The sequence below is a fragment of the Lytechinus variegatus genome, chromosome 5 (genome assembly GCF_018143015.1).
Source record: "Lytechinus variegatus isolate NC3 chromosome 5, Lvar_3.0, whole genome shotgun sequence".
Classification (NCBI taxonomy): Eukaryota; Metazoa; Echinodermata; class Echinoidea; order Temnopleuroida; family Toxopneustidae; genus Lytechinus; species Lytechinus variegatus.
The window spans coordinates 16,201,629-16,228,888 of record NC_054744.1 but is presented as its reverse complement, the minus strand read 5'-3'; the positions used below and the strand labels follow the sequence as shown (position 1 = coordinate 16,228,888).

General features: G+C 36.9%; 1 protein-coding gene across 1 annotated transcript in view; it reads left to right on the top strand.

Moving 5' to 3' along the window:
• Window positions 1-27,260, top strand: part of LOC121415570 (focadhesin-like) — a 57,467-nt gene that overhangs the window by 9,657 nt on the left and 20,550 nt on the right. The window contains exons 7-18 of the mRNA XM_041608834.1: window positions 7,804-8,039; window positions 9,898-10,158; window positions 10,693-10,887; window positions 12,815-12,948; window positions 13,557-13,742; window positions 14,573-14,648; window positions 20,139-20,273; window positions 21,192-21,357; window positions 23,024-23,215; window positions 24,079-24,200; window positions 24,848-24,940; window positions 26,100-26,236. Coding sequence (XP_041464768.1) covers window positions 7,804-8,039; window positions 9,898-10,158; window positions 10,693-10,887; window positions 12,815-12,948; window positions 13,557-13,742; window positions 14,573-14,648; window positions 20,139-20,273; window positions 21,192-21,357; window positions 23,024-23,215; window positions 24,079-24,200; window positions 24,848-24,940; window positions 26,100-26,236 — 1,933 coding nt within the window. The remainder of the gene's footprint in view (window positions 1-7,803; window positions 8,040-9,897; window positions 10,159-10,692; window positions 10,888-12,814; window positions 12,949-13,556; window positions 13,743-14,572; window positions 14,649-20,138; window positions 20,274-21,191; window positions 21,358-23,023; window positions 23,216-24,078; window positions 24,201-24,847; window positions 24,941-26,099; window positions 26,237-27,260) is intronic.

Genomic DNA, 27,260 nt, shown 5'->3' with positions numbered 1-27,260 from the left:
ATGAACTTTAGCCATATTGGGGTATTTGTTGAATTGCCATCAAAAGTTCATAACTTTGAAAGTTTATGGATATAGTTCATGAAATATGGACATAGGGGCAATCAAGTATCACTGATCAACTTGCATAAGTCATAGGTCATATGATCAAGGTCAAATAGGGTCAATGAACATAATATTTCATTATCATGTATCATGAATGGTGGTTATATAGACTTTTTCAAAGTCAGCACTGATGCGATATTGATTCGTGTAATGCAGGCAACACTGCATATTGTTTAGTAGCTTATGGCTGAGACATGGTGAATTATGTGCCTAACGGGCCTTGCCCCTTAAACTGTAGGTGAACGGCCATGCCCAGTTAGATTTTTTTAGTACTATAAATTCATGTAGCCTTAGTAGGTTGAGGCTAGGTGATGGTGGCCTGTGAATTATGTGCCTACCAGGCCTTGTCCCTTTAGGTGAACTACCATGCCCAGTTAGATATTTGTATTTTTTATACATTAGTTTACATAGCTTTAGTACATTCTTGCTGGGAGATGGTGGCCTGTGAATTATGTGCCTACTGGGCCTTGCCCCTTGAAATGTAGGTGAACGGCCATGCCCAGTCCGATTCTTTTATTTTTTTCAAGATTCAAGATTGTTTCACTGGTCCATGAATGCTAACCATACAGAGATATATAATTTCCGATGGCTTTAAACATAAATATACACACAAAAATGCAAAATAAAATATATCATAACAATCTAACTCTACATATCAATACAACTTAGTGATAACCTTTCTGCAATAGGTTGATAACCCTAAGAATTCATAATTCGAAATTCATAGATTATAAGAAATAGGTGATGAGATGTCGACATGCTGCCAACCCCCCCATCCTAGTATGTGGTATATGATCATCATAAATTGACACTTACAAGATACACGTTCGAAAGAGAGTGAAAGATATGAAGGAAATGTGAAAGGAAGCTGGAGGGAAAGGTAAAGAGTAGAAGAAGAAGAAAAAGAAAGGGAAAAGAAAGAACAGGAAAGGAGAGAAAAGGAGAAAAAGAAGAAGCAGAAGAAGAAGAAGAAAAAGGAGGAGAAAAAGTAAAAGAAGAAGAAAAAAAAGAAGAAAAGGAGGAAGATATATCATCGTGAATCTTGAATCTTTATAAATTAGTTTACATTGAATAAGTAGATTATGTCTCGGAGATTGTGGCCTGTGAATTATGTGCCTACCGGGCCTTGCCCCTTAAACTGTAGGTGAACGCCCATGCCCAGATAGATTTTTGTATTTTTTATAAAGGAGTTAAAATATCATTAGGTTCTTGCTGGGAGATGATGGCCTGTGAATTATGTGCCTACTGGGCCTTGCCCCTTAAACTGTAGGTGAACGGCCACACCCAGAAAGATTTTTGTATTTTTTATACAGTAGTTTACATAGCAGGTTCTGGCTGGGAGATGGTGGCCTGTGAATTATGTGTGCCTACCGGGCCTTGCCCCTTAAACTGTAGGTGAACGGCCATGCCCAGTCCAATTTTTGAATTTTTTATGCAGCAGTTTACATTGCATAACTAGATTCTGGCTGGGAGATGGTGGTCTGTGAATTATGTGCCTACCAGGCTTTGCCCCTTAAACTGCAGGTGAACGGCCATGCCCAGTTGGATTTTTGTATTTTTTATAAAGTAGTTTACATAGCTTTAGTAGGTCCTGGCTGGGAGATGGTGGCCTGTGAATTATGTGCCTACCGGGCCTTGCCCCTTAAACTGTAGGTGAACGGCCATACCCAGTTAGATATTTGTATTTTTATATAGTAGTTTACATAGCTTTAGTAGGTTCTGGCTGGGATATGGTGGCCTGTGAATTATGTGCCTACCGGGCCTTGCCCCTTAAACTGTAGGTGAACGGCCATGCCCAGTCCAATTTTTGAATTTTTTATACAGCAGTTTACATTGCATAACTAGATTCTGGCTGGGAGATGGTGGTCTGTGAATTATGTGCCTACCAGGCTTTGCCCCTTAAACTGCAGGTGAACGGCCATGCCCAGTTGGATTTTTGTATTTTTTATAAAGTAGTTATCATAGCTTTAGTAGGTTCTGGCTTGGAGATGGTGGCCTGTGAATTATGTGCCTACCGGGCCTTGCCCCTTAAACTGTAGGTGAACGGCCACGCCCAGTCCAATTTTTAAAATTTGTATACAGTAGTTTACATAGCAGGTTCTGGCTGGGATATGGTGGTCTGTGAATTATGTGCCTACTGGGCATTGCGCCTTAAACTGTAGGTGAACGGCCACGCCCAGATAGATTTTTGTATTTTTTTATAAAGTAGTTTACGTAGCCTTAGTAGGTTCTGGCTGGGAGATAGTGGCCTGTGAATTATGTGCCTACCGGGCCTTGCGTCTTGCCCCATGAACTGTAACAGGAACAGCCATGCCTAGTCAGATTTATATAGTTTACTTAGCATAGATACATGTAGACTTTGACGGGGTGACAGTGGCCTGTGAATTATGTGCCTGCCGGGCCTTGCATCTTAAACTGTAGATGAACGGCCTTGCCCAGTAAGATTTTAGAATTTCTTATACAGTAGTTTACATAGTTTTAGTAGGTTCTGGCTGGGAAATGGTGGCCTGTGAATTATGTGCCTACCGGGCCTTGCCCCTTAAACTGTAGGTGAACGGCCATGCCCAGTTAGATATTTTTATTTTATATACAGTAGTTTACATAGCTTAGTAGGTTCTGGCTGGGAGATGGTGGCCTGTGAATTATGTGCCTACCGGGCCTTGCCCCTTAAACTGTAGGTGAACGGCCATGCCCAGTCCAATTTTTGATTTTTTTATACAGCAGTTTACATTGCATAACTAGATTCTGGCTGGGAGATGGTGGTCTGTGAATTATGTGCCTACCAGGCTTTGCCCCTTAAACTGCAGGTGAACGGCCATGCCCAGTTGGATTTTTGTATTTTTTATAAAGTAGTTATCATAGCTTTAGTAGGTTCTGGCTTGGAGATGGTGGCCTGTGAATTATGTGCCTACCGGGCCTTGCCCCTTAAACTGTAGGTGAACGGCCACGCCCAGTCCAATTTTTAAAATTTGTATACAGTAGTTTACATAGCAGGTTCTGGCTGGGATATGGTGGTCTGTGAATTATGTGCCTACTGGGCCTTGCCCCTTAAACTGTAGGTGAACGGCCACGCCCAGATAGATTTTTGTATTTTTTTATAAAGTAGTTTACGTAGCCTTAGTAGGTTCTGGCTGGGAGATAGTGGCCTGTGAATTATGTGCCTACCGGGCCTTGCGTCTTGCCCCATGAACTGTAACAGGAACAGCCATGCCTAGTCAGATTTATATAGTTTACTTAGCATAGATACATGTAGACTTTGACGGGGTGACAGTGGCCTGTGAATTATGTGCCTGCCGGGCCTTGCATCTTAAACTGTAGATGAACGGCCTTGCCCAGTAAGATTTTAGAATTTCTTATACAGTAGTTTACATAGTTTTAGTAGGTTCTGGCTGGGAAATGGTGGCCTGTGAATTATGTGCCTACCAGGCCTTGCCCCTTAAACTGTAGGTGAACGGCCATGCCCAGTTAGATATTTTTATTTTATATACAGTAGTTTACATAGCTTAGTAGGTTCTGGCTGGGAGATGATGGCCTGTGAATTATGTGCCTACCGGGCCTTGCCCCTTAAACTGTAGGTGAACGGCCATGCCCAGTTAGATATTTTTATTTTTTATACAGTAGTTTACATAGCTTAGTAGGTTCTGGCTGGGAGATGATGGCCTGTGAATTATGTGCCTACCGGGCCTTGCCCCTTAAACTGTAGGTGAACGGCCATGCCCAGTTAGATATTTTTATTTTATATACAGTAGTTTACATAGCTTAGTAGGTTCTGGCTGGGAGATGGTGGCCTGTGAATTATGTGCCTACCGGGCCTTGCCCCTTAAACTGTAGGTGAATGGCCATGCCCAGTTAGATTTTTTTATTTTTTATACAGTAGTTTACATAGCTTAGTAGGTTCTGGCTGGGAGATGATGGCCTGTGAATTATGTGCCTACCGGGCCTTGCCCCTTAAACTGTAGGTGAACGGCCATGCCCAGTTAGATTTTTTTTGTATTTTTATACGGTAGTTTACATAGCTCTCGTAGGTTCTGGCTGGGATATTGTGGCCTGTGAATTATGTGCCTACCGGGCCTTGCCCCTTAAACTGTAGGTTAACGGCCATGCCCAGTTAGATTTTTGTATTTTTTATTAAGTAGTTTACGTAGCTTTATTAGGTACTTGCTGGGAGATGGTTGCCTGTGAATTATGTGCCTACTGGGCCTTGCCCTTGTGCTGAAGGTGAACGGCCACGCCCACTCCAATTTAAAAAAATATATATACAGCAGTTTACATTGCTTGGTTCTGGCTGGGATATTGTGGCCTGTGAATTATGAGCCTACCAGGCCTTGCCCCTTAAACTGTAGGTTAACGGCCATGCCGAGTTAGATTTTTGTATTTTTTATTAAGTAGTTTATGTAGCTTTATTAGGTACTTGCTGGGAGATGGTGGCCTGTGAATTATGTGCCTACTATGCCTTTCCCTTTAAACTGTAGGTGAACGACCTAGCCCAGTCAGATTTATATAATTAACTTTATAGCATAGGTATATGTAGACTTTGACGGGTGATGGTGGCCTGTGCATTATGTGCCTACTATGCCTTTCTCTTTAAACTGTAGATGAACGGCCTTGCCCAGTAAGTTTTTTATGATTTTTTATACAGTAGTTTACAAAGCTTTAGTAGGTTCTGGCTGGGAGATGGTGGCCTGTGAATTATGTGCCTACCGGGCCTTGCCCCTTAAACTGTAGGTGAACGGCCATGCCCAGTAAGATTTTAGTGTCATGTTCATACAGTAGATTACATAGTTTGAATAGATTCTATCAAAGAGATCGTGAGAGAGTTATGTACCACAGAGACTTACCCCATAAATTGTCAGTGTTGGCCATTCCAAAGTAAGATTTTTATATTTTTTATAGTTTACATGGCTTAAGTAGATTCCTGCTGGGAGATGATGGTCTTTGAATTATATGCCTACCAGGCCTTTCCCTCTTAAACTGTCGGTGAACAGCCTTGCTCTGTCAGTTTTATATAGTTTACATAGCATAGATGGTGACCTGTGAGTTATGTGCCTACTGGGCCTTGCCCTTTAAACTGTAGGTGAACAGCCATGCCCAGTCAGATATGTAATATATTTTCATAGCCCCAACAAACAAAGGGGGAATATAGAAATCAGTGTATGGTCGGGCGGTCTGTCAGTTGCAATTTTTTTTTTTTTCGAACTCCTTCTTCTGTTGTTAGCTTATTCTCATGAAATTTGGAACACCAAGTGCTCTTGAGTTCAAGAAATGCAAGACATACATTTCACATGTTTCAGAAACTGTGTTGCCATGGTAATGGTATGTCAAACAGTTAAAATGTTTACAGTTTGAATTCCTTCATCAGTTTTTAACCAATTTTTTTTCATTAAATTTTGTAACACATTGGTCTTGAGGTAAAGAAGTGTGCGCAAGACATATTTTTGGGGAGCATCAGAAATCATGCTGTCATGGTAAAAAGATACGAGAAAGTTCAATTCAATTCAGAATGGTTTATTTAATACTTTCTTCATGGCACAAGCCGAATTGCAAAAATTTACATTTAAAACAAAATCATCAATAACAAGCTAAAAAATAACTTATAGTACTACAAACAAATTTCAATATCAACATATATGTAACAAAGTATATCATAAATGAATTTAAATCGATACTCACTGATCAAATAGCAAAACGTATGTAAATATACCTAATGTGCTACAATGATCATTTTAGATTTTCTCGTTTGAAAGAAATATGTTAATTCAAACCTGATATTCAATTGTAAAAAATAATACAAGGATAGGGGTTTAAGTGAGTGTGTTTGTAAAGATAGACAGATAGAGCTGAGAGATGGAATGTGACATGAAGAGGAAAAAGAGAAAAGCAAGAAAAGGTAGGGAGAGGGAGATAGAAGAAAATAAAGTGAAAGAGAATAGGGAAAGAGAGAGGGGATATCACACCCGGCTATGCTGAACAATGTCCTGATGTTTTTCAATTCAATTCAAAGACTCTTCAAATTTGGCACACACATTGGTCTTAAAGTAAAGTAAAACACACAATTTTTGGGCGTGTTGAAAATCATTTGACAGATTTTGTGTTGCCATGGTAACTGCTTATTAAGCCAGGATTACACTGGAACCAAATCGGTTGCGAATCCATCTGAATACACTTATTCAGGAGGGTTCTGGAGTTTTCTGTTCTCCCACTGCGAATGTGAGAAAATTTGGGAGGAATTTTGGAACATTCCCGAAGAATTCGGCTTGTTTTGAAATGTTCTTAACCAGCTGAACACCCTCCAAATTACTCCGGAATGTAGCCACAAGAAATTTTATTTGGGCCACATGTGGGATGTATTCGGATGACATTCAGTTGGATTAGGGGAGGTATTTGGAGTATTCTGAGCAGATTTGGACGTATTTGTATCATTTGTGCATTCTTGTTTTTCGGGCGGCATTCAGATTTATTGGGGATGGCCAAAATTGATTAAGGTCAATTACTGGCGATTCTGCGCTGAATAGGGAACTTTTCTGGACCCATTCATCTCTAATCAGGGAGTTCTCTGAATCAGAGACAAATTGGTTCCAAATCCATCCGATTTCTTTTTCTAGTTTTAATGAAAGGGTCTTTGGGCAAAAACATGCAATCCCCATTTTCTGAATGTGTTAGAAATTTTGTTGCCATGGGAACCAAAAAATCCAGAAAAAATCATTTCTGGTATATCTACTTCTTCAGCTTTAATGAAATTTGGCAAAATTATTCATCTTAGGGTAAAGACATGCAAGATTAATTTCCAAATGTGTTGAAATTGCATTGCCATGGTAATGACATTGGGAGGGGTATTAATCACCATCAATGATATGAATTTCTGGTTTTATTTTACATAAAATTTTAATGAAATTTTCAAGGATACTTACATGGATTCCTCACTATTTATTCAAAGCAATTTTTGTCTCGCGTGCATAGCAAAGCAAGACTGTAGGCGCTGCTATTGTGAGGGCGGCTGCTGTGATGTCAACATTGAAATCTTAAAACAATATAACGTTTTTGAAATGTCATTATTAATTCAGAAAGTATGTGGACCTATTTCATAAAAGTTTTGATTAAGTATCATATTGGATGAGTTGCAGGGCACTTGATCAAGGTCAGAGGTCATTTATGGTCAATGAGCTTTGACAATGTTGTGTTATCAGCATTCAAATCTTCAAGATAAGTTTTTTATAATATTTTTACTTTGAAAGTAAAATGGATCTATTATGAAAATAGGACATCATTCCTGATTAATTTGCGTGAGTTTCAAGTCTTGTAATCAGGGTCAAATGTCAGTTAGAGTCTATAAAACTTTTATTTAAATATAAAATGGTGTGAAGAAGTTTCAGTTTGGATCGATAACTATGTTTGTAGAACTTATTCAGAATGGTTGCTTCAGTTTTCTTGAAAATTGATCACGGATGACATGGTGGAGTGCCTGAAAAGTAGGGATGAGTTGGTTATTTTTGTTCTAGTTTTCGACAGGGTCTTACCGTTTTGAATCTGATATTCCTATATATGGATGTCAAACTTTTACACATTAAAAAATGATGGATCTCAAGTTCCTTTTCTCTTCTGTATACCTTTGGATATAGTTGTCAACCATCAGGCCTTTAATGAAATTGAACATTATTATACTTGTCAACTGTCCCTATTAATTTCTCTTCTATTTCTCTGCAGCCCGGAAGATGTTTAGATCATCTGATGATCCCACCAGGTTCAGGACTCAGAAGCTGCTGATATGGTCCTTGCTACATGTCATGGAACACTTAAAGAGCCGTTCCACCATCGATCTGAAGTCTCTGGAAGTTTGCGCAAGGATGGAAAACCGTGAAATGGTGCTGAAGCTCTTTACTGATATCACAGCCAGCCTAACAATGCCCTTGAAAGAGGAAAATTGTGATGTGCCTGATAAAGTAAGTTTGGGTGAAAATGTTCATTTACCTGTCCCTTGTAAGGGAATGTCTTGGCCAATTGTATAGAACACTAGGCCCTCTCCCCTTTAAGATTTTGATGATTCTGTAATCTTCTATACATACCTTTATAAAGACAGGATTTTATGAAAATACTTTTTTATTTACTAGTGTTATTCTGCAATAATGTGAGGTTTGAAATGTCTACCTGTGAACTTGACACCTGACAAGTCTAACTTTTGCTTCTGAAAAGTAACCTGTTCAATTCTGAATCTGAAGTGTTTGAGCGATGATCAAAGTTTCCTTGATAATTTTTTTTTCTTAACCTTAATTGCAAGCTAGTATACAAATCTCAACGCACCAATTACAGGTATTCATAAGGCAGAGCTCCTTACACTTACTCTTATTCATAATATTTTGCAAACCCCATTCTTCATATCGTAAACAATGATAAATCCAGTAACTTCCAATTTCCAAATTTTTAACGGACATCCCCCTAAATGTAAAAACATAAACTAGAACTTGTCCAAAATGGAAACATATCTCTCTTTTCATGAAGCAGTTCGTCGTAAGTTAAGACTGATTTTAAGAACAACTAGTGATCCTTCTGGTAAATGATGTTCACTATTTAGTGTTTATTGGTGATTATTTTACGCGTAATAAAGGTTCACCAGTTGTTCTTAAAGTCACTCTTAACTTTGAACAGCTTTATGAAGTACCCACCAGATCCATTTTTGGAGTGTCCTTTTTAATTTGGTTGTACGTCATTTTTGTTTCGCGTGCATACCAGAGTGAGACTAGGCGCCGCTTTTCCGACGGGCGGCAAGGGCAGCGTTGTCAACATTTGAAATTTCATCATAACTTTATAAGTTTATGGATCTAGTTCATGAAACTTAGACATTAGGGTGTTATCCTGCCTGAGTTTTGGGTCACATGACCAAGGCCAAAGGTCTTCAGAGTCAACAAACTTTGGTCATGTTGGGGTAATTATTGAATTGCCATCATAACTTTGAAAGTTCACTGATCTAGTTCATGAAACTTGGTCACAGGAGCAATCAAGTATCATTAAACATCCTTGGTCACATGACCAAGGTTAAAGGTCATTTAGGGTCAAAGAATTTTGGCCAGGTTGGGTATATTTGTTGAATTGCTATCATAACCTTGAAAATTTATGGATCTAGTTCATAAAACAAGGACAAAAGGGTAATAATCATTGCTTATCTCGCAGGAGTCTTAGACCACATGATCAAGGTCCTAGGTCATTTAGGGTAAATGAATATAGTGTTTTATGAATGGTGTTTCGGGGGGGGGGTTGTGAATAATTATTCAATAGTCTTTTTCAAAGTCAGCACTGCTGCTATATTGCTTCATGATATGCATGAGAGACTACCAGAAGCTTTCCACTTGTTTGAAATAATTTAACTATTTCATGATAAATGCCAGGTATGATAATGATATCAAAATATGTTCAAACAGAACCAAATAAAATTACCACCCAAGTGTCTGTATGAATATTAAAATATGTGTGTCAAATGACTCTGGAAGAAAATATGTAATTGTAGCTGAGAAATGAGCAAAATAAGCATGTCATTCCATCAAATTTTTGGTCTTTTTCCAAGTATTATTATTCCTCTGTCCCGTATATGCTTTTCTGTGTTAGTGACCTTCATAGTCATAGCTGATTTTTAGCTAAGATTCCATGATTTCACAAAGTTAAGTTTAAATTTTTTCTAAATCTGTGATAAAATGTTGGCAATTAACCTTGATTTTTTAAAAACTTCTCATAATATAATTGTTTTCTGCAAATACATGATTTTACCTAAAAATTCATGTTTTTTTTATATTCTACTTCTCTCTGTAGATGGGCCAGTTTCATGGAGCACACCCATGGTACAAGAAAATGTCTGCTTTTCAAGATATGGCTGTTGCTGTCCTGAGTGACATGACAACAGCCCAAACATGGCTCCGCTGTCAACATGCCAAGGTGCATGATGGGATTGGGAATGCAGCAATGGAAGAGACTATACAGTTAACCGTAGCCATCTTCTTCTCCTTTGGTCACCAGCTGGCCAACCTCTCTATCGATGTTCTGGTCGACATTGGCAATGTGGCTTCACACAAGGTACATTTTTCTAGATGTTATTGTAAATACTGAATTGGCCTGAATTGGAGGATATTTCCTCTGTGATGTGATATATGACATTGGTATGACATTAAAAGAATAAGAGATGATCACTACCAGCATATCCCCCTCATTTGATTTTACAAAGCACCCTTAACTGTTGTTTCTGTACAGCAGTCTCTGAAATGGCATGTAAAGGTCAAAAATACAAACTAGATGCTGCTCTTGTGCAGTGAGTAATGGCATACAGCACTAAAAACTATGCACATGATGCGCATGGTTTTACAAAGTGACATAAGCCCCCTGTTTTTTTTTAATGAACAGTTCCCGAAATGCCTACCTGAACTTAATTTCAACTATGAAAAATTATGAAAGGAGTGAAAGGATAGACTCTATGCTTTGAATTGGTTTAAGTAATTGTTCTGGTTTTACAGGTTTATGAAATGGCACCCTGGACCTGTAGACAAGTCCTTGGTTTATAAGTTTGAATGGAAGAACTATGCTTATTGCATTTTTGTCATTATTTTATCCTAGGCTCACAGCATGATGCTGCTTTACATTCATATCCTCACATCGAGGAACAGTCCGAAAATCAGCGAATACCTCCTCAATGCACTCCCAAGACTTATAAGTCATCGCTACCTCATAGGGCCTATTTTGATGTGTGTCTGGAACTCAAATCTGCAAGAGAAATCACTTAAACTTGTAACAGACCTCTGGAAAAAACAGGTAAGATTTAATGTAATTTCTTTATGCTGATGCCGCATTGTCTTTGGGGACCTCCCATTTGGCTATGTTCTATGATGTAAGTGTACATGTTATCTACTGCCTACAAAGCTCACACAAGCATCGTGTTAGATGATTAGCGTAGCCTCCTGATGATGTCTCTGCAGTGATCACGCAATGGCATCTACAATAAGTCTACAGGCTTATACACATTATTTTTTATACGCCCATCGTAGACGGGACGTATTATGGTATCACGCTCAGTGTCCGTCCGTCAATTAACTTTTCCTTGATTTTTAGGTCAAAGTTCAAGGTCACAGTGACATGCTTTCATTTTACCCTTCTGAAGTCCTTGTAAACGTGATTACTTCAGTTAAATGTAATCTAGGCACATATAATTTGGTGTGTATGTTAGTATCATGGATCCCAGGAAGCCTGTTGATTTTGAGGTCAAAAGGATAAAGGTCAAGGTAACATGACATGCTTTCATCTTACCCTTCTACAGTCCTTGTAAACATGATAACTTCAGTTTAACTTAACCTGGGCTCATAAATTTGGTGTGTATTGTACTAGGCATGGATTCCAGGGAGCCTATAGATTATGAGGTCCAAAGGTCAAGGTCACAGTGACATGCTTTCTTTTTACCCTTCTGAAGTCCTTATAAATGCAATAACTTCAGTTTTAACTTAACCTAGGCTCATATAATTTGGTGAGTATGATACTAGCATGGATACTAGGAAGCCTATTGAGTTTTAGGTTCAAAGGTCAAGTTGCCACCTTTCACTTTTCTTGCTTGACCAATAACTCCATTTTCCGTGTTACTGGTGGGCGTATCATGTGCTCGCTCTAGCGACACTCTTGTTGAAAATTTTTTTTTTATCAGAAATTACCTTCAGGACTAGATGAGTATTAAAATGTAACACTGCAGTCAAGTAAATCTGTCAGAAGCAGAGGGGTTTAAGATTTAGATATGGTCACACTGCAAAAATGGATTTGAAGGAAGGATAAAGCGCAATCAAAGTCGAGATACAGCCTAGATGCAGAGTAGGACTAGGAGAGAGTAGTGTCATCTGAGAAAACAGGATGTGAAGGCCTGACATTTGACAAACTTGTACAGGCTATGATGTCCGTAATGAATCTGACATTATATGATGATAGTACAGCCACTGCCCTTTCCCTACTTTTAAGATGTGAAAGATATGAATAATGAATAAGTGTTTGTTACCGCAAAATTATAAAATAGCCTTAATAATGGACATACTGAAGCTTTTTGACATGCACTCATCAGAGTAAAATCGCATGAATGACTAGAACGCTAGAGCGGAATAATATATAATAGAACAGAAAGAGACAATGGACGCTTAACAGCAAGCTGTGATCGGTTGTCAATGTAAACAATTTAGGCTTAGTATCAGCAATAAATTGAAGTGAAGCAACTAAAATGACACTTCAATTTATGGCTGTTACTAAGCCTCAATTGTTGACAGCCAATCACAGCTAGTGTCTCTTTCGGTTCTATTATATATTGTTTCGCTCTAGTGCTCTAGTCTTTCATGCGATTTTACTCCGATGAGTGCATGTCGAAAAGCTTCAGAATGTCCGTTTTTAAGGCTATTAAAGATATGATTGTTTATGGGCTTCTTACGGATCATCACAGGCCAAAAGATAGGATGGCCTTGTGATAAGTTAGCATTTTTTGCTTTACAAGATTTAAGTGCATTTGAATCTAAGGAAAGATCCCTCCTTCATACCATTGTCTCCATAGAGTTCTTTATTTGTTAACCATCATTTCTGTTCTTAGATTTCACCAAAGCTTTCCATAAAACTTTGTCTCACAAATGCAGTAGGGATTACTCAGAGAACATGACAATAGGTGGTGTCTTTGTGAAATATCCCAAGGCAGAAAACTCTGATATTTTTCTCACCATAGGATCGGATATTTCCTGAGCTTCAGAATAAACTGGCTGAATGCAAAGAAAGCATTGGTCATCTGACACCGAAAACAGGACTTGATGACATGCTTCTAGAGATTGCAGTCTGTGTCCATGAAGTCTGCTGCCATAAGTAAGTTTCTTATGAACACATTCTGAGAGTCACAATCTCTTGCTTCTCTAGTTATATATGTAAGTTATGAGCGGTACAGATATCTTATCATTTCGAATTTCTTTTCATTTTTTTCCTCCTTTTCAAACAGGTTTATTGGTAATTTGTTATTAATTTTTAAACTAGCAAGAATAGTAAGAACATACAGCCATAAGTAAATATGGGGACTCATGTTCAATGAAAAAATTGTGTGTACTTCTACTGTAAAGCATGCTACCTGTGTGTGTGTGTGTCTCCCTCTCTCTCTCTCTCTCTGCATCTAACTCTAGTTATCTCTCTCTCTTCTGTGTCCCTTGGCTCCCATTCCCCCTTTTTCATATGTTTTCTTGCTTCAAATCTCTCTCCATGTCATTCTTTTTATGTCAATCGCCCCCCTTCTTGCTTTCTCTCTCCCTCTCTCTCTCACTCTCCTCCCCATTTCTCTCCATTTCCATCTTTTACCTTCACTTTTCCCTTTGTCTTCTCTCTGTTTCTCTCATTCCCTATCACTCTTACTTTATTCTTATTCTCCCTCTCCCTCTTACTCTCCAACTCTTGTTCTCAGTCTCTGTCTTGTTACTTCTCTCCAGACCAGAGCAGCATGGTGAGGACATGGTGAAGACATTGTCCATGGTCTTGAAAAAAGCCACCAGTCCAACGGGAGTCCCTGCTACTTGTTATGCCCTGGACGCCTTAATAGCCATCACTCAAGCAGAGGTCATCGACATTGTCACAGCGTATAAGAGTCTTGCAGGGCAATTTCAAGCAGAAAAAAGGTAATGTAGTTCTGTATTGTGTGAAAATATGGTGCGGCATAGATGAATATGAGTATTATTTATCACCTAAACTGAGCTTGGAGGATGTATGTGAAGTTGCATGTATGTTATTTGCATTGGTATTGAAAACTATACAGTTTATAAATTTGAACTTGTTCAGAAGATACTTTATTGTAGTCTAATTGCTGGCGTAGAAAAGGAGGTGTAGCTCAGTCAGCTAAAGTACCCGTTTCGGATAAGATTGTATGATCTCAACTTGAGTGGGTTCGAATATTTTTTTAACTACTTGTGATATACAAATGAAGAAGTTATTTCGAAAGGTGCTAGATCCATTTAGGATATCCTTGGTTTCAATTCAAGACAGCACTTTTTTTTCCTCCGAAGCATTGAAAATGGATCCAACCCTTTTTGGCTAAAAAAAATTATGAGCACTTCAAATAGAACACAATATTGATGAAACGTTTCACCACATTTGAATATGAAATTTCTTAAAATCAGTTCAACACTTGCGTAGATCTGGATGTACATTGTATTCATGGGGAGAGGGGTGACTTATGTATTATTATTTTACCCCCCCCCCCTTCCAATGAACAGGATCTGCACTAGAGGTACACAATATGACACAGAATCTTTGATATAAAACATATTGAACAAAGAAATCATTGAACATAAGTAAATGTGAAGTTCCTTCTTTCTAGAGGACCAAATAAATCCATGACTGTTATACATCAAGATCAATCATTTTTTTCACTGACTTGTTCATTACTGTGTCAATGCATGTACTGTATTGCTATAATTATTGCTTTTTTTTTAATCCTATCTTATTTTAGACCAATGGTTTTATCCAAGTGGTGTGCATTTCTTGGATTGGTCCCAGATTTGTATGTGGATTCAAAGGACTTTGAGGTATGTATGCCATTATTTTTTGCATGTGATACAAATGTTTTGCATGATTTGTTTCCAAATATTTCCAGTGCATCAAAACTTCAAGTTTGATCTAGAATAAACTAATCCTTATAGGTAACAATGTGATTTTGTTAGTTTATATTGAATTGCATAGGAATGTAATAAAAATTTCGATTTGAAAAATCAGTCAGATTTCTTTTCATATGTGGATGTAATTGTGGTGTTTCATGCCCTATAGGGCTTTCTTTCAGAATTAGGAACACTGATAAATTGCATGTTATGCTACAAGCTGGATTTCACAGCTACTGTACTTTCACAAACCCAATATTATTTTTATGAAGAGATCATGCAGGATTGGTTGGGAATCCCTAGCATGACTGAGACTTTGTTAGGTACTTTAACCATCCTTTGTTGCCGAATTACAATGGACCGCAAACTTACAGCAAGTATCAATATTGCATAAAAACCAGTCCATCTGGAAACTGCTCATTTCTAAAATTAATATCTATCTAGAAAGGAAGATATCTTCTGTTGAAGTGCAAGATCCCACCGCTGCACTCGCTTCCTTTGGCAAGGTCTGTCTCCGCCCAGGGGCCAGTTGCAGAAAGAGTTGCAGTCAAACACAACTCAAAAAATCTTGCGCATTTTGATTTTCAGCCAATGAAGCACCCGTATTTGGGACTTGCGCATGATATTTTGACTTGCGTTTAAACGCAGCTCTTTCTGCAACAGGCCCCAGGTCTAATAAATGAGTACTTGGTCTGAATGCTTGTGTGGCCATTATTGGTAGCCATGCTAAAGTTTGGATAATAACAGTATCATATTTAAGGGACGGTCCGGGCTGAAAGTATTTATAGCTTAAAGGGGAAGTTCACCCTGACAAAAAGTTTATTGTAAAAATAGCAGAAAAAATAATAAAAAATATTGCCGAAGGTTTGAGAAAAATTCATCAAATAATTGAAAAGTTATTAGAATTTCAATTATTTGATTTGTGACGTCATATGCGAGCAGCATTCCTACATAGCGAATGGTAAAAAATCAATGAAATGTCATTTTCTCAGAAAATTGAAAATGGTTTTCACTGTACCTTTTGTATATCAATAGACAAATCACTTCACACCCGATCATGAATAGAAAACATTAGAAAAAATTAAGTCATCAGGAACCATACAGAATTTGAAATTCATGCATTTTATATTACATAACACATGGGGCAGCTGCTCGTTTATGACGTCACAAATCCATAACTTTGAACTCTAATAACTTTCTTACTCTTTAACGGATTTTCCTCAAACCTTCACCAATATTTTTTACTACTTTTTCTGCTATTTTTACAACAAAGTTTTCTTCAGGGTGAACTTCCCCTTTAATAAATAGAGTAGAATTCAATGAGCAAAATGCCAAAAATTTCATCGAAATTGGGTAACAAAGTTATTGAATTTTAAAGTTTAGCAATATTTTGTGAAAACAGTCGTCATGAATATTCATTAGGTGGGCTGATGATGTCACATCCCCACTTTTTCTTTTGTATTTTATTGCATGAAATTAGGTGTACCGCGGGTATTCTAATTTTTTCCTCCAAGAACTAGAAAATTGGATTGACAACTGATTTAGTCCATTAGATATTTATTGCTGCAACTTATTTCATTTTAAGGGAGACATACATGTATTATTCACACAAGTATGAAATGATGAAAAAATATGATTTTATGTAATAACATAAGAAAACGGAAAGTGGAGATGTGACATCATCAGCCCACCTAATGAATATTCATGACGACTTTTTTCACAAAATATTGCTAAATTGTAAACTTCAATAACTTTATTATTTGTTATCCAATTTTCATCAAATTTTCGGCATTTTGCTCAGTGAATTCTACCCTATGTTTTCAGACATAAATATTTACAGCCCGGACCATCCCTTTAAGCAGGACACATTGTGAGAACAGTTTTGGGAACTGCAGTGGCTACCCTGACTTTGTTAGATTGGACTTTTGCTCAATATTATTACCCCTTTCATAAACCCAATTATGCGGCTAATAGCAGCATAATTTGGTCGTAAAATCGGAGGAGGACCAGAGTTTTCCGCATTATTTTGATACTGCAATTATCCGCATAATAGCAGCATCAGGACCAGATTTTGACTTTATGAACGCATTTCGAAAGTAATGTGGATAATTGCCATGGAGCGGTCACAAGGTCACCCTTTTCCAACGCAACCGCATCGGAGGGGGTGTGTGCGGTTGCCATGACGTAGTGCTGCAAGTCAGGCGGCATGTTCGAGTTCGGCAGGGTTCAGCAATTTTTTTCCGAACTTTGGTTCGGTTCGGGGTTCGGCAATAAATGCCAAATTATATTTAACATATAAAAAAATAAAGATCGCCGACCCACAAACAAGTGATCTCCAGTATGATCTGTCATATATTTATAATAAATTTTGTTTCTAAAAAGAATAGTTATGAAAATTGTTGAACTTTCTTTTGTTTTAATCTTTAAACAAAAAATAAGTCATTTCTACTTTCTTTTTTAAAATGAAAATTAAAAAAAAAGAAAAAATATTGATAATGAGAGAATCAGGACAGAAACAGAATTACAAAGATCAGAATATTTTTTTCATGATTATTTCAAGTAGCTTGATCATGATCGATTACGATTAGGCCTGGGAGTAAACATCGATTGATCGAATGGTTCGATTGGCATGCCGCCAATCACCAATCAAAAAAAAAAAATTAGAAAAATTTACACTAATCGAATGTTCGGTAGATCCTGATTATGACATTGGGATAACTCGAATACCCAAGTAATAATAACAAAAACAAGAAAACAACGATGACAACGGTTTTTGAATACTTCATACAGGTTTAAAAATTATAATGTTACCGAGGTAATTTTTCAAAAATGATCAATGATTGTATCACATTCACAGTTACACACCAACATGAAAGCGCTCCGAAAATTTTAATCCCACCCGACCTTGCCGTCGATACACAAAATAAGTCATTGTCTGCGTGCACAAAACAATAAGTAAACACACAACCAGCTCACTTGAGCTGATTGGACCTTCGGATAGCCAATGAAACTTTGGGAAACAAAGAAGAAGGCAGTGGTTCCCTTATCAGGAAAGGTCATGACTTCAGAAATGAATTGACCCAGCCCCATCTGTGTGTGTGTGTGTGTGAGAGGGACAGAGAGAGAGAGAGAGAGAAAGATAGGGTGGGAGCCGGACAATTCCTTTCATGTTTCAAAACAATGCAACCTTTTTATATCCCCCTCACACAATGAAAACGACATTCCAACATGCGCCCGTTTTCCCAGTACTTTCTCGACTAGTCTCCAAAAATAGACCCAGTTATACATGTAGGTTCAAATGATAAAAAAATCGTAATTTTGAAGGTATTTCAAATGAAATATTTTGCAAAATATTTTTTTTAAATACATGTGTAGCATCGTGGACAGTGCCACAAGTGGGGGCGGAGAAATGGTGTGGGCAAGGGATGAAATTTTTCAAGTGAAATGCTCCACCTGGGGTCAATCTCAAAGAATACTTCATGAATGAGTTGTTTACGTCTTTGGGCTGATCTGGGCTGATTCATTCATATGAAGGGGTGTGGCACTTGGAGGGATGTATGCATGATGCCAGAGTAACAGCATTGATTTAGGAAAGATTATCATTGGAACAATATACTGAAAGATTTAATCTCATTTCATGTAGTTTCTTTTGATATAAAAATCATGGAAACGAGGGAAAAGGGCCTACTTTCATTTATGCTAAACATGTGACTTTGATGGAGATTTCTTCATGGGGGGGTCACCATAAATTAGGTCACCTATTGTGACTTAAAAGACGTGATTCCCCAACGAACAATCGAATCATTCGATTATTTTTTCAGGAAATAATCGAATGGTGAAAATGACAATCGTCCCAGGCCTAATTACGATGTCATAGCCAACGCAGCTTCTCAAATTGGAAAGTGTTGATCGGGAATGTCGAAACAGTAGACTTACAACCTCCACTCAACTGTTATTATACCGGTAAAATTCACATTCCAAAGAATATGAGTGTTTTAGAAAGTCCCTATTTTCAAAAGTGGTGAAATCTGGTCAATGAATTACTTTAAAAAGATAAAATATCAGTCCATTCTTTGTCCAGAAAGATCGATGCTACGTGACTTCAAACATATTTCCAACACAAAAATTAGTACATGGGACTACACTGTATTTTAGTGTTGTGAAATCACCCGGCGTTGATCGTCAGAACTAAGACGGAACTGATAATTTATCATTTCATTTTCAGTAATTGACCAGATTAAACCACTTTTAAGAAAATATTGACAATGGAAAAACGTTTCAAGTTCGGAATACGAATTTTACCTGTATAATAGCAACCGAGAGCAGGTTGTTTGGACTTCCTGTTTCAACTTTCCTTACCAACCATTTCCGGAACATCGATCAGGGAACATGCGTTGATTTGGTTTGAATTTTTATATTTTCTGTTTTTCACCCTCATTCCTTCATCTCTTATTTATTTATCTTTTATATTAATATGGAAATTTCAGAAGGTGGAATATATATACTTTACCATTACTTTGTCAGTCACAAGGAATTAATTTGTCTGGTCTTTTTCTTTTTTTTAAAATACAAAACAATTATTTGTACGTCCGATTACAGCAATACGTAATTCAACTACACTTTTTAACTGAATTAAGCTTAAAATGTCCCCACATTTTATAAGGAAAAAAATATATTCATGTTTATAAAAAAAATTGAAAATGATAAAAATTTAATCAAACACGAGACCGAAACTGTCATACTTTGTCATTTACGAGGAATGAATTTATGTCTGGTTCTTTTTCTTTATTAAATACAAAATGATTAGGTCCGATTACGATCACGATCGATTATGGCAATACGTAATTACACCACACTTTTATACTGAGTTAAGCTTCAAAATGTCCCCTCATTTTATCAAGAAAAAATATATTTATGTTAATAAAATATTCTTAAGTTGATAACAGTTCAATCAAAGACGTGATGGGAGCTATCATAGTGGATTTTAAAAATATATTGAGTGGAATTCTCTTTGTGCACAATCACTAACCAATATTTTTTTGTTCAATTTTATACTTAAATCTAGTATGTAGTCATCACTCTTAGGCATTGCATGTTAACATTTTTTTTTTTTTTTACCAAACTTCCGAACCAGGCCTTTGTGTTCGGTTCGGTCCCGTTCGGAAGTGCCAAGTTCGGCGAACTTCCGTTCGGTTCGGCGGTTCGGCTGCAGCACTACTAAGACGATTATCCTTTTTCAGGACGGGCGCTCGTAAAAATAGTGCGGATTACTTTCGGAGTTTATGAGCGCAAATTTTATTGAATTATCCGCATTACTCTTAGGCGGCTAATTGGAGGATAGGTTTATGAAAGGGGTATAAGATTAGGTTTTCCAGTGTGGTCTTCTGCACTCATGTTTAACATTCCTATGTCACATTGCAGGTATTAACCAGGACAGTTATCCAACACCTGTGGTATTATACAGAGCATGCAGATCACAGAGTTGTCTCAGAAGCTCTCTCAGCCTTAGCAGGATTCAAGACATCTTCATTCAATCTACGTTATCTTCCAAAAGAGGTATGCACAGCATAACACACTTTATAGAATCTCTATAGAAAAACAGAAATCTATATGACTGCCATCTGTTAATGTTTCCATTTAACTGATGTAATGTTAGATTCATCCAGGAAGATGTTCAAATCCATTGTTAAGTAAATCTAGACCAGTGGACTTTCATTTTCTTCGTTTTTGATGGACATTGCATTTCACAAACATTGAATATGGTTCCTTATTAAAACCTTCTTGTAATGAACCAGCAATGCCCATCTAGTTAACCATCATCCAAAAGAATAAAGTCTTTCAGGTGCATAAGCGATCATCTAGTCCTCTTCCTACTTTTTTTTTTTTACAATCTGCATATCTGGATGTTAGGAAGATGAGGAACAATGTAGAAACAAAACCAATTAAATAGATGAATAAAGTAAATCAATAAATCACACGTACGTTGCTTGCCATATTCAAGTCATTGAGAATAACCAACAGTTTTACGAACATCCCATTAATTGGCAAATGACTTGATTTTCAGGCAAATTATGATGTCCTATGAGGTGTTGCAAGAAACTTGCGATCAATTGCAAGTCAATTTTTGGTCCCTAAATCAATCATGTCTTGCAGTTTATTGCAAATTAGTGATTGATTGCTAATCTGCTCCTTGAAACAAGAAGTTTAATCTGATTTGCTACAGCTAACGTTGATCTATCAGTTGTAAAATTGCAACATAATATTTGCAATTGATCGCAAATATTTTCTTGCAACACCCCCTAAGTCCTCTCCCTACAGTTTTACTATCTACATATTTTAATGTTAAGAAAATTAGAAACAATTTAGAATCATTGATGCTTGTCATATTCAAGACATCCATGTAAGTCATGGAGAAATTTAAGAATAGTGTTAAAAACGACCAAAAAGACTTTAACAAGGGACTTTATTTTTCAGGCAACAAGAGAAATTCTGATGAAGAGGGCCCAAGAGAGAAAGAAGAGGGCTGATGCAAGGGCATCAAAGGGAGAAGAAGAGATAGAGGAGGAAGAGGAAGACCTGTCTGTTCCTGGAAGCTGTTTCATCAACCTGCTCTCTTGTGTCAACCAGAAGGCAACATCGGGTGGGTGTTTCATAAAGCTGTTTGCAAGTTAAGAGCGACTTTAAGAACAGCTGGTGAACCATTCTTACGTGCTAAATAATCACCAACAAAACATTTAAGGGTGAATATCATTTACCACAAGAAAGGATCACCAGTCGTTCTTAAAGTCACTCTTAACTTACGAACAGCTTTATGAAATACACACAAAATTTGAAGCAGCAGCATGTTGATATACATTAGCAACCTAGGCACATTCTTAGCTCTTTTCTTGGTCAGGTTTTTAAAGTGATTTTTAGCAATATAACCACCATGTCCTGTTCATTTATGCCTGAGTTTGGAATGGAATACTTGTAATGTATGGTTTATCATCAATTATTAAAAAAACTATTTGTAATCATTAGAATATGTTGTCAGATGAATTAGATTTTTTTAACTGATGTTTTTACTTATTTTTGTATGTTGCTAAAACAAAGCTTATTATACAATCCCATATTTTTAAGAGAATATTATAATATAATGGCCTGTATTCTGAAGTCGGGTTTAATTTAAACTCTTTTTCTAAGTTGTGGTTGAACTATGGAAAGCCAGTTGTTACATAAATCTCTAACAGAAGAGGTTCAATGTGTCAGCGCATTTGACTCCCAAAAGATTATTAACCGCCTGGGAAGGATAAGTATGACAATTGTCTTCACCATTAAATAATTAGTGAAGAGCACAGTTAACATGAGAAGCATTCACTGTTAACAAAGTTTTGAAACGTTTGGCTTCCCATAATTTTAGCACAGAGTCTAAGTTAAACCTGACTTCAGAATATGGGCCAAAATGTTCTGAGAAGTTTTATTAGACATTGACATGGTTCTCTATGAATTGTGATAGTCCTTGCTTATTTATGTTGTAAAGATAGAGTTCAGTAATTGAATATGTGATTCTTTGATATTCAATTACTTTGTTAGTTGGAACGAAAATAACTCAATACTGATGATAAACCATATATTGCAATTTTTTCAGACATTAGTGATATACTATGGATACAATTTGAAAAGTCACTCGCATGATGAACCTTTCAAAACGAAATTATTTACCGGGTATACAACATATATAGGAAGCACTAAGCAAATTTCTGCAAGGAGCTGCTGGCATGAATGGTAATTGATATAATTATCATGTCAATATATATTTGAAAATAATGTAAGAAATTATGAATGGAATATCAAATGACCTTGTGTGTAGATTTTTTCATGGAGGTTGGGCAATATGTGAGTATTTTCAATCAGTTCCAGTCAAATTATTCTTGTGTTTTCATTAATTAAACCTTTTTTAACCTTGTTCATGAGTTCATTTTGAGGTGAATGGGTACACGGCAGGATAAATTCAATGGATGCTCTGAGCACTGGAAGGCAGCTCTAAGCTAAACCTACCTACCTACATGTACCTATCCAGAAGCCTAGTGACACATATGTAGGGCCTCCACTGAAAGTCACCACCTTGACCTATCGGCGGCCACAGCTCTGCGCCTCAAAATAGATTGTAGTCATATGGTGCTATGTGATTATTATTTTTTTTATTATTATAATTATTATTATTACCATTATCATTATCATTATCATTATCATTATTATTATTATTATTATTATTATTATTATTATTATTATTATTATTATTATTATTATTGCATCCTGAATAATAGGTAAAGAGGATCTCCTTTATTCCTTCCTGTGTGATGAGCTTGACGGCCTTCCTCGAAGGTTTTACACCCAGACTTCACCAAGACGGGAAGCAACAGAGAGTCATGTTAGCAAGCAGGTATCGGCCATCCCCTCGGTCATCTCTCAGAAGAACCAACACAACAAACAGCCCGGACACAGACCCTCATATGCAGGTACAATCCTCAGTACCACAGAGGAATTCATGAATACTGAAATGTGAATTTTACACTCACTCTTCGAATTATTTAATGAAAACAAGATCTGAATATTATTATTCAAATTTGAAAGCTTGCCATGATTAGAGTGAATGAAACATTGACATTCATTGTGTGGTACATGTATGTCCTGACAAGTTCTCTGTTGAAAGCCACTCAGAAACACACCTTTCTGAATGTAGTTAATCCCAATATGAAGATATTAAGAAAAAAATGTGGTCTTGTACATGAGTAGTTGTGCAAGGGGGGGGAGGAGTTTAAGGGGTGGGGTTGTGAGACCCTCCCCTGTGTGTATTTTAAGTACTGAAGGAGGGGGGGAGAAGGTATTGGTAAAGGATACTGATATTATTCAATAGAGGGGAAAAAACAGAATCAGCCCCATCAAGATAATCTGGCACAGCTTTGGGTTCATACATATAGACAAGTCTGTATTTGAAACCATTTATTTTTATTTCTAGACATTTGGGATTGATAGACATGAAGATATGTGTGTGTGTTCAACTTTTTTCACTTATGAGAGAGAAGAAGCATGGATGCAGCATCTGTACTTCCTTTGTGAGCCATAACACAAACATGCATGTCTTTATTTTATCATTGTATTTTATTGTTATGATTATGATTATTATTATTTATACTGTGCTTTTCCCAAAATGGCCCAAAGCGCTTGTAACAACTAAAAGAACACATGGAGTATAGAATGAAATTTGTAATCCTAAAAGTCTGGACTGGAAGAAAGAAATGTCTTCAGTCTCTATTTAAATAAAGAGAGAGATGGTGATTGTCTGAATGAAAGAGGTAACTTATTTTGTCTACTATTATAGCTGGTTTACTGTTCAGCTTCAAACCTGGGTGTGAAAGCAGTAGAGATGCAAAGAAAGTAAGGAGGAACAAGGCTGCTACAAGCAAAGTCTGTTTAGATGAGCTCTCCTTATTGCTAAATGAGGTAAGCCAACGTACAAGTAGTCTGTACCCCAACAAATATTGGTCCTCAAACACTGCGTTTCATTCAGTTATTACAAACAAGGCTGCTACTAGCAAAGTCTGTTTAGATGAGCTCTCCTTATTGCTAAATGAGGTAAGCCAACGTACAAGTAGTCTGTACCCCAACAAATATTGGTCCTCAAACACTGCGTGTCATTCAGTTATTACAAACAAGGCTGCTACAAGCAAAGTCTGTTTAGATGAGCTCTCCTTACTGCTAAATGAGGTAAGCCAACATACAAGTACTCTGTACCCCAACAAATATTGGTCCTCAACACTACGTGTTGTTCAGTTTTTTGTGTGTGGCATGTTGTGAATGTTGAATGTCAAATTATTTACTTTTTCAAGTAAGATTACCAAACATTGGTGTACATTGTGGTTTAAGGATGAAGATATGTAGGACACACTATGTGATTATGTTGGAAAATTTGTTGTCTTCATTCACTTCAATGTTATACATTCACTTAAATGTAATACAGCAAGGAAAGTTTTCAAGTCCAACTTTATTTTTTTAAGCAGTGCCCATGAGATGGCACACACATGTGGTTTCAGATATCAACCATTTTCAGTGATATTTCTGATTATTCCTTATTTTGTTCATATTTGCAGGTTCCAGTTTCTTCGCCTGATTGGTTTTACATCATGCAGCTACCCAGGGCTTGGGCTTCATTCATGTCAACCGCACTGCTAGCTGTTATTGAGGTAAATCACAACAGACCAAATGAAAAGAAAGTAATCAAATTTGATAAGTATCATTAACCCCATGAAAACAACTCTTTACAAGTTCAAATGTTGCAGAAAATAAGAGCATTAAATCCCTAAGTGCCCTTTGGTAAGGCATTTGATATCCTTGATATATTATCCCTACTATTCATTCTCAATATTATGAGTTCCTTGGGGAGTACTTTAAGCCATCAGTCCTCTGGTTGTAAATTTTCAATTATACAATGCTACGATATTCCCAGGTGAGGTACCAAGCAGTATAAATTTGTTAAATGCACCAAGTGCCATTTAGCAGTTAAAGATAAAGCCAGGGTACAGTAATACATAGTGCACCATTGAATTATCAGATTATCAGCACCTCATAAATGCAATATATTGTAATTATTTTATTCTTGAAGCCATCCTTGGTAACTCCTGTTATTACAATGCTATAAGTATAAAGCATTGGAATTCTCTTCCCAATGATTTAAATGAAATAGGAAACATTTTGCATTTTAAGAGGAAATTGAAAGAATATTTTTCACTTGAGAGTCAAAGAGAAGATGCAAATGATATGTTATGCGATTGGTTTAGCCTGAATACTGACCACATTGTTTTCTCTTCTTTACCAGGTATTATTATTTATTTTACATAGTTTGATTGAAGTTTTGATATGTCCTTTCTTCTATTCTTTCTATCTCTTTTCTCTCTTCCTTCTATTCTCCTCTTCGGGTTACTGTTGTCGCTGTTTTTGCTGTGGTCTTCTCATTATTCTTTTTCTTCCTCATCCTTTTTCTTCTGTAATTCTTCTCCTCTCCTTTCTTCTATTCCTCCTTGACCTTCTTTTCTTCTTCTTCGTTATATTCTTGTATATATTAGCTCTATATCTTATTTATTGGTAATAGTAACTTCAGATCTTTTTCTTCATTTTTTTGATATGTAAATAATATAATTTTACCATTTTATTATCTTCATCTATATGTCAAGGACCCCATTGGAATTAAGCTTTCGAGCTTTCATGGGTCATCCTGTGCAAGCCTGTTGTTTTTAATGCTACTGTATATATGTTATGGTGACTTGCCAAATCAAATCAATCAATCAATCCAACCAAACACTAAAGCACCGATAACAACATCCCAAACTTCTTTCCATCACTCAGGGAAGACGTTCAGATGTAGAACATGAAGCAAGTCGTAGCAGAGATGGACCTGATGAGGATAAGCTACAAGAAGGTCTCTCGTCAGCTTGGCTTTGGGCTAGAGACAGACTGACTGAACAGCTAAGGACAACTGTATTGTGAGAATGCTTTATATTGTACAAAATTTGCCTTAATTAGTTATAAATCAGAGCAAGAAAGCTATAAATCCAGGCCTTAAAAAGTTGATATTTTTCAGGGCAATGTCACTTTTCCATAGCCTAATTTGTTTAAAGATTTTTAATGTAGGAGAAACTTTGATCTAAAATCTGCTACAAAATAATTATTTTCACCTGAATTTTATTTTTACACTTTACTTTTGTTTGAGCCCAAATGATTTTTAGATCACGATAAAGCTGAATATCTATGCTTTAAAATTGTATAGGTTTTCAAACGAATTGGTTTAATCAGGTCAAGATCACACTTTTCATTGGCCAAGTACATTAAGCAGCTTGAAAACAACAATACTGCACTCTGATTGGTCAAAGATACCACACACATAATGGTTCCAGTGCCCGGGTTCACGACAAGGTCCAACTCCCCATGTGGTAATCTCATCAGATTACCTGTTTTTGTTGTTTTAAAGCCTTATCTAGCCAATCAGAATTCTATATTTCATTGTACTCCAAAATTTTAGAAATCTTGTCTTGTACATTTGTGGAAAAAGTGTGATCTTGACCCGATTAAAAGGTGCTGCATATTAAGAGTGACATTGTGAGAAAGTACAGAAATTCAGATTTGTGGGGATATAGATATCTTTGAGGCTCAAAGAGTTTTGCACAATTTGCAAAAGAAAACAGAGGAAGAAAATTCAGTTTTGATGTACATTTTCAGGCCTGAAATTCACTTATCAAAATATTTTGTCCAAAATAAATTACCAATATGAAAGAGAAACATGTACTCTGTAGCATAGGAACCTGCAATGTGACTGACAGCACAAATGGGAGAAGTGAAATAGGGCACAGAAAATATCTAACGGCAATGAGAGGGCATTGGGGCCAATCAATGGGACATCAAAGGTCATTAATTTTGGTGACCTTGGATCAATCTAAGTCTAATTTCATGTACTCTCACATCTTACATTAGGGCTTCTCCCCCCCCCCCCCCTTAACCCCATCTTTTTTT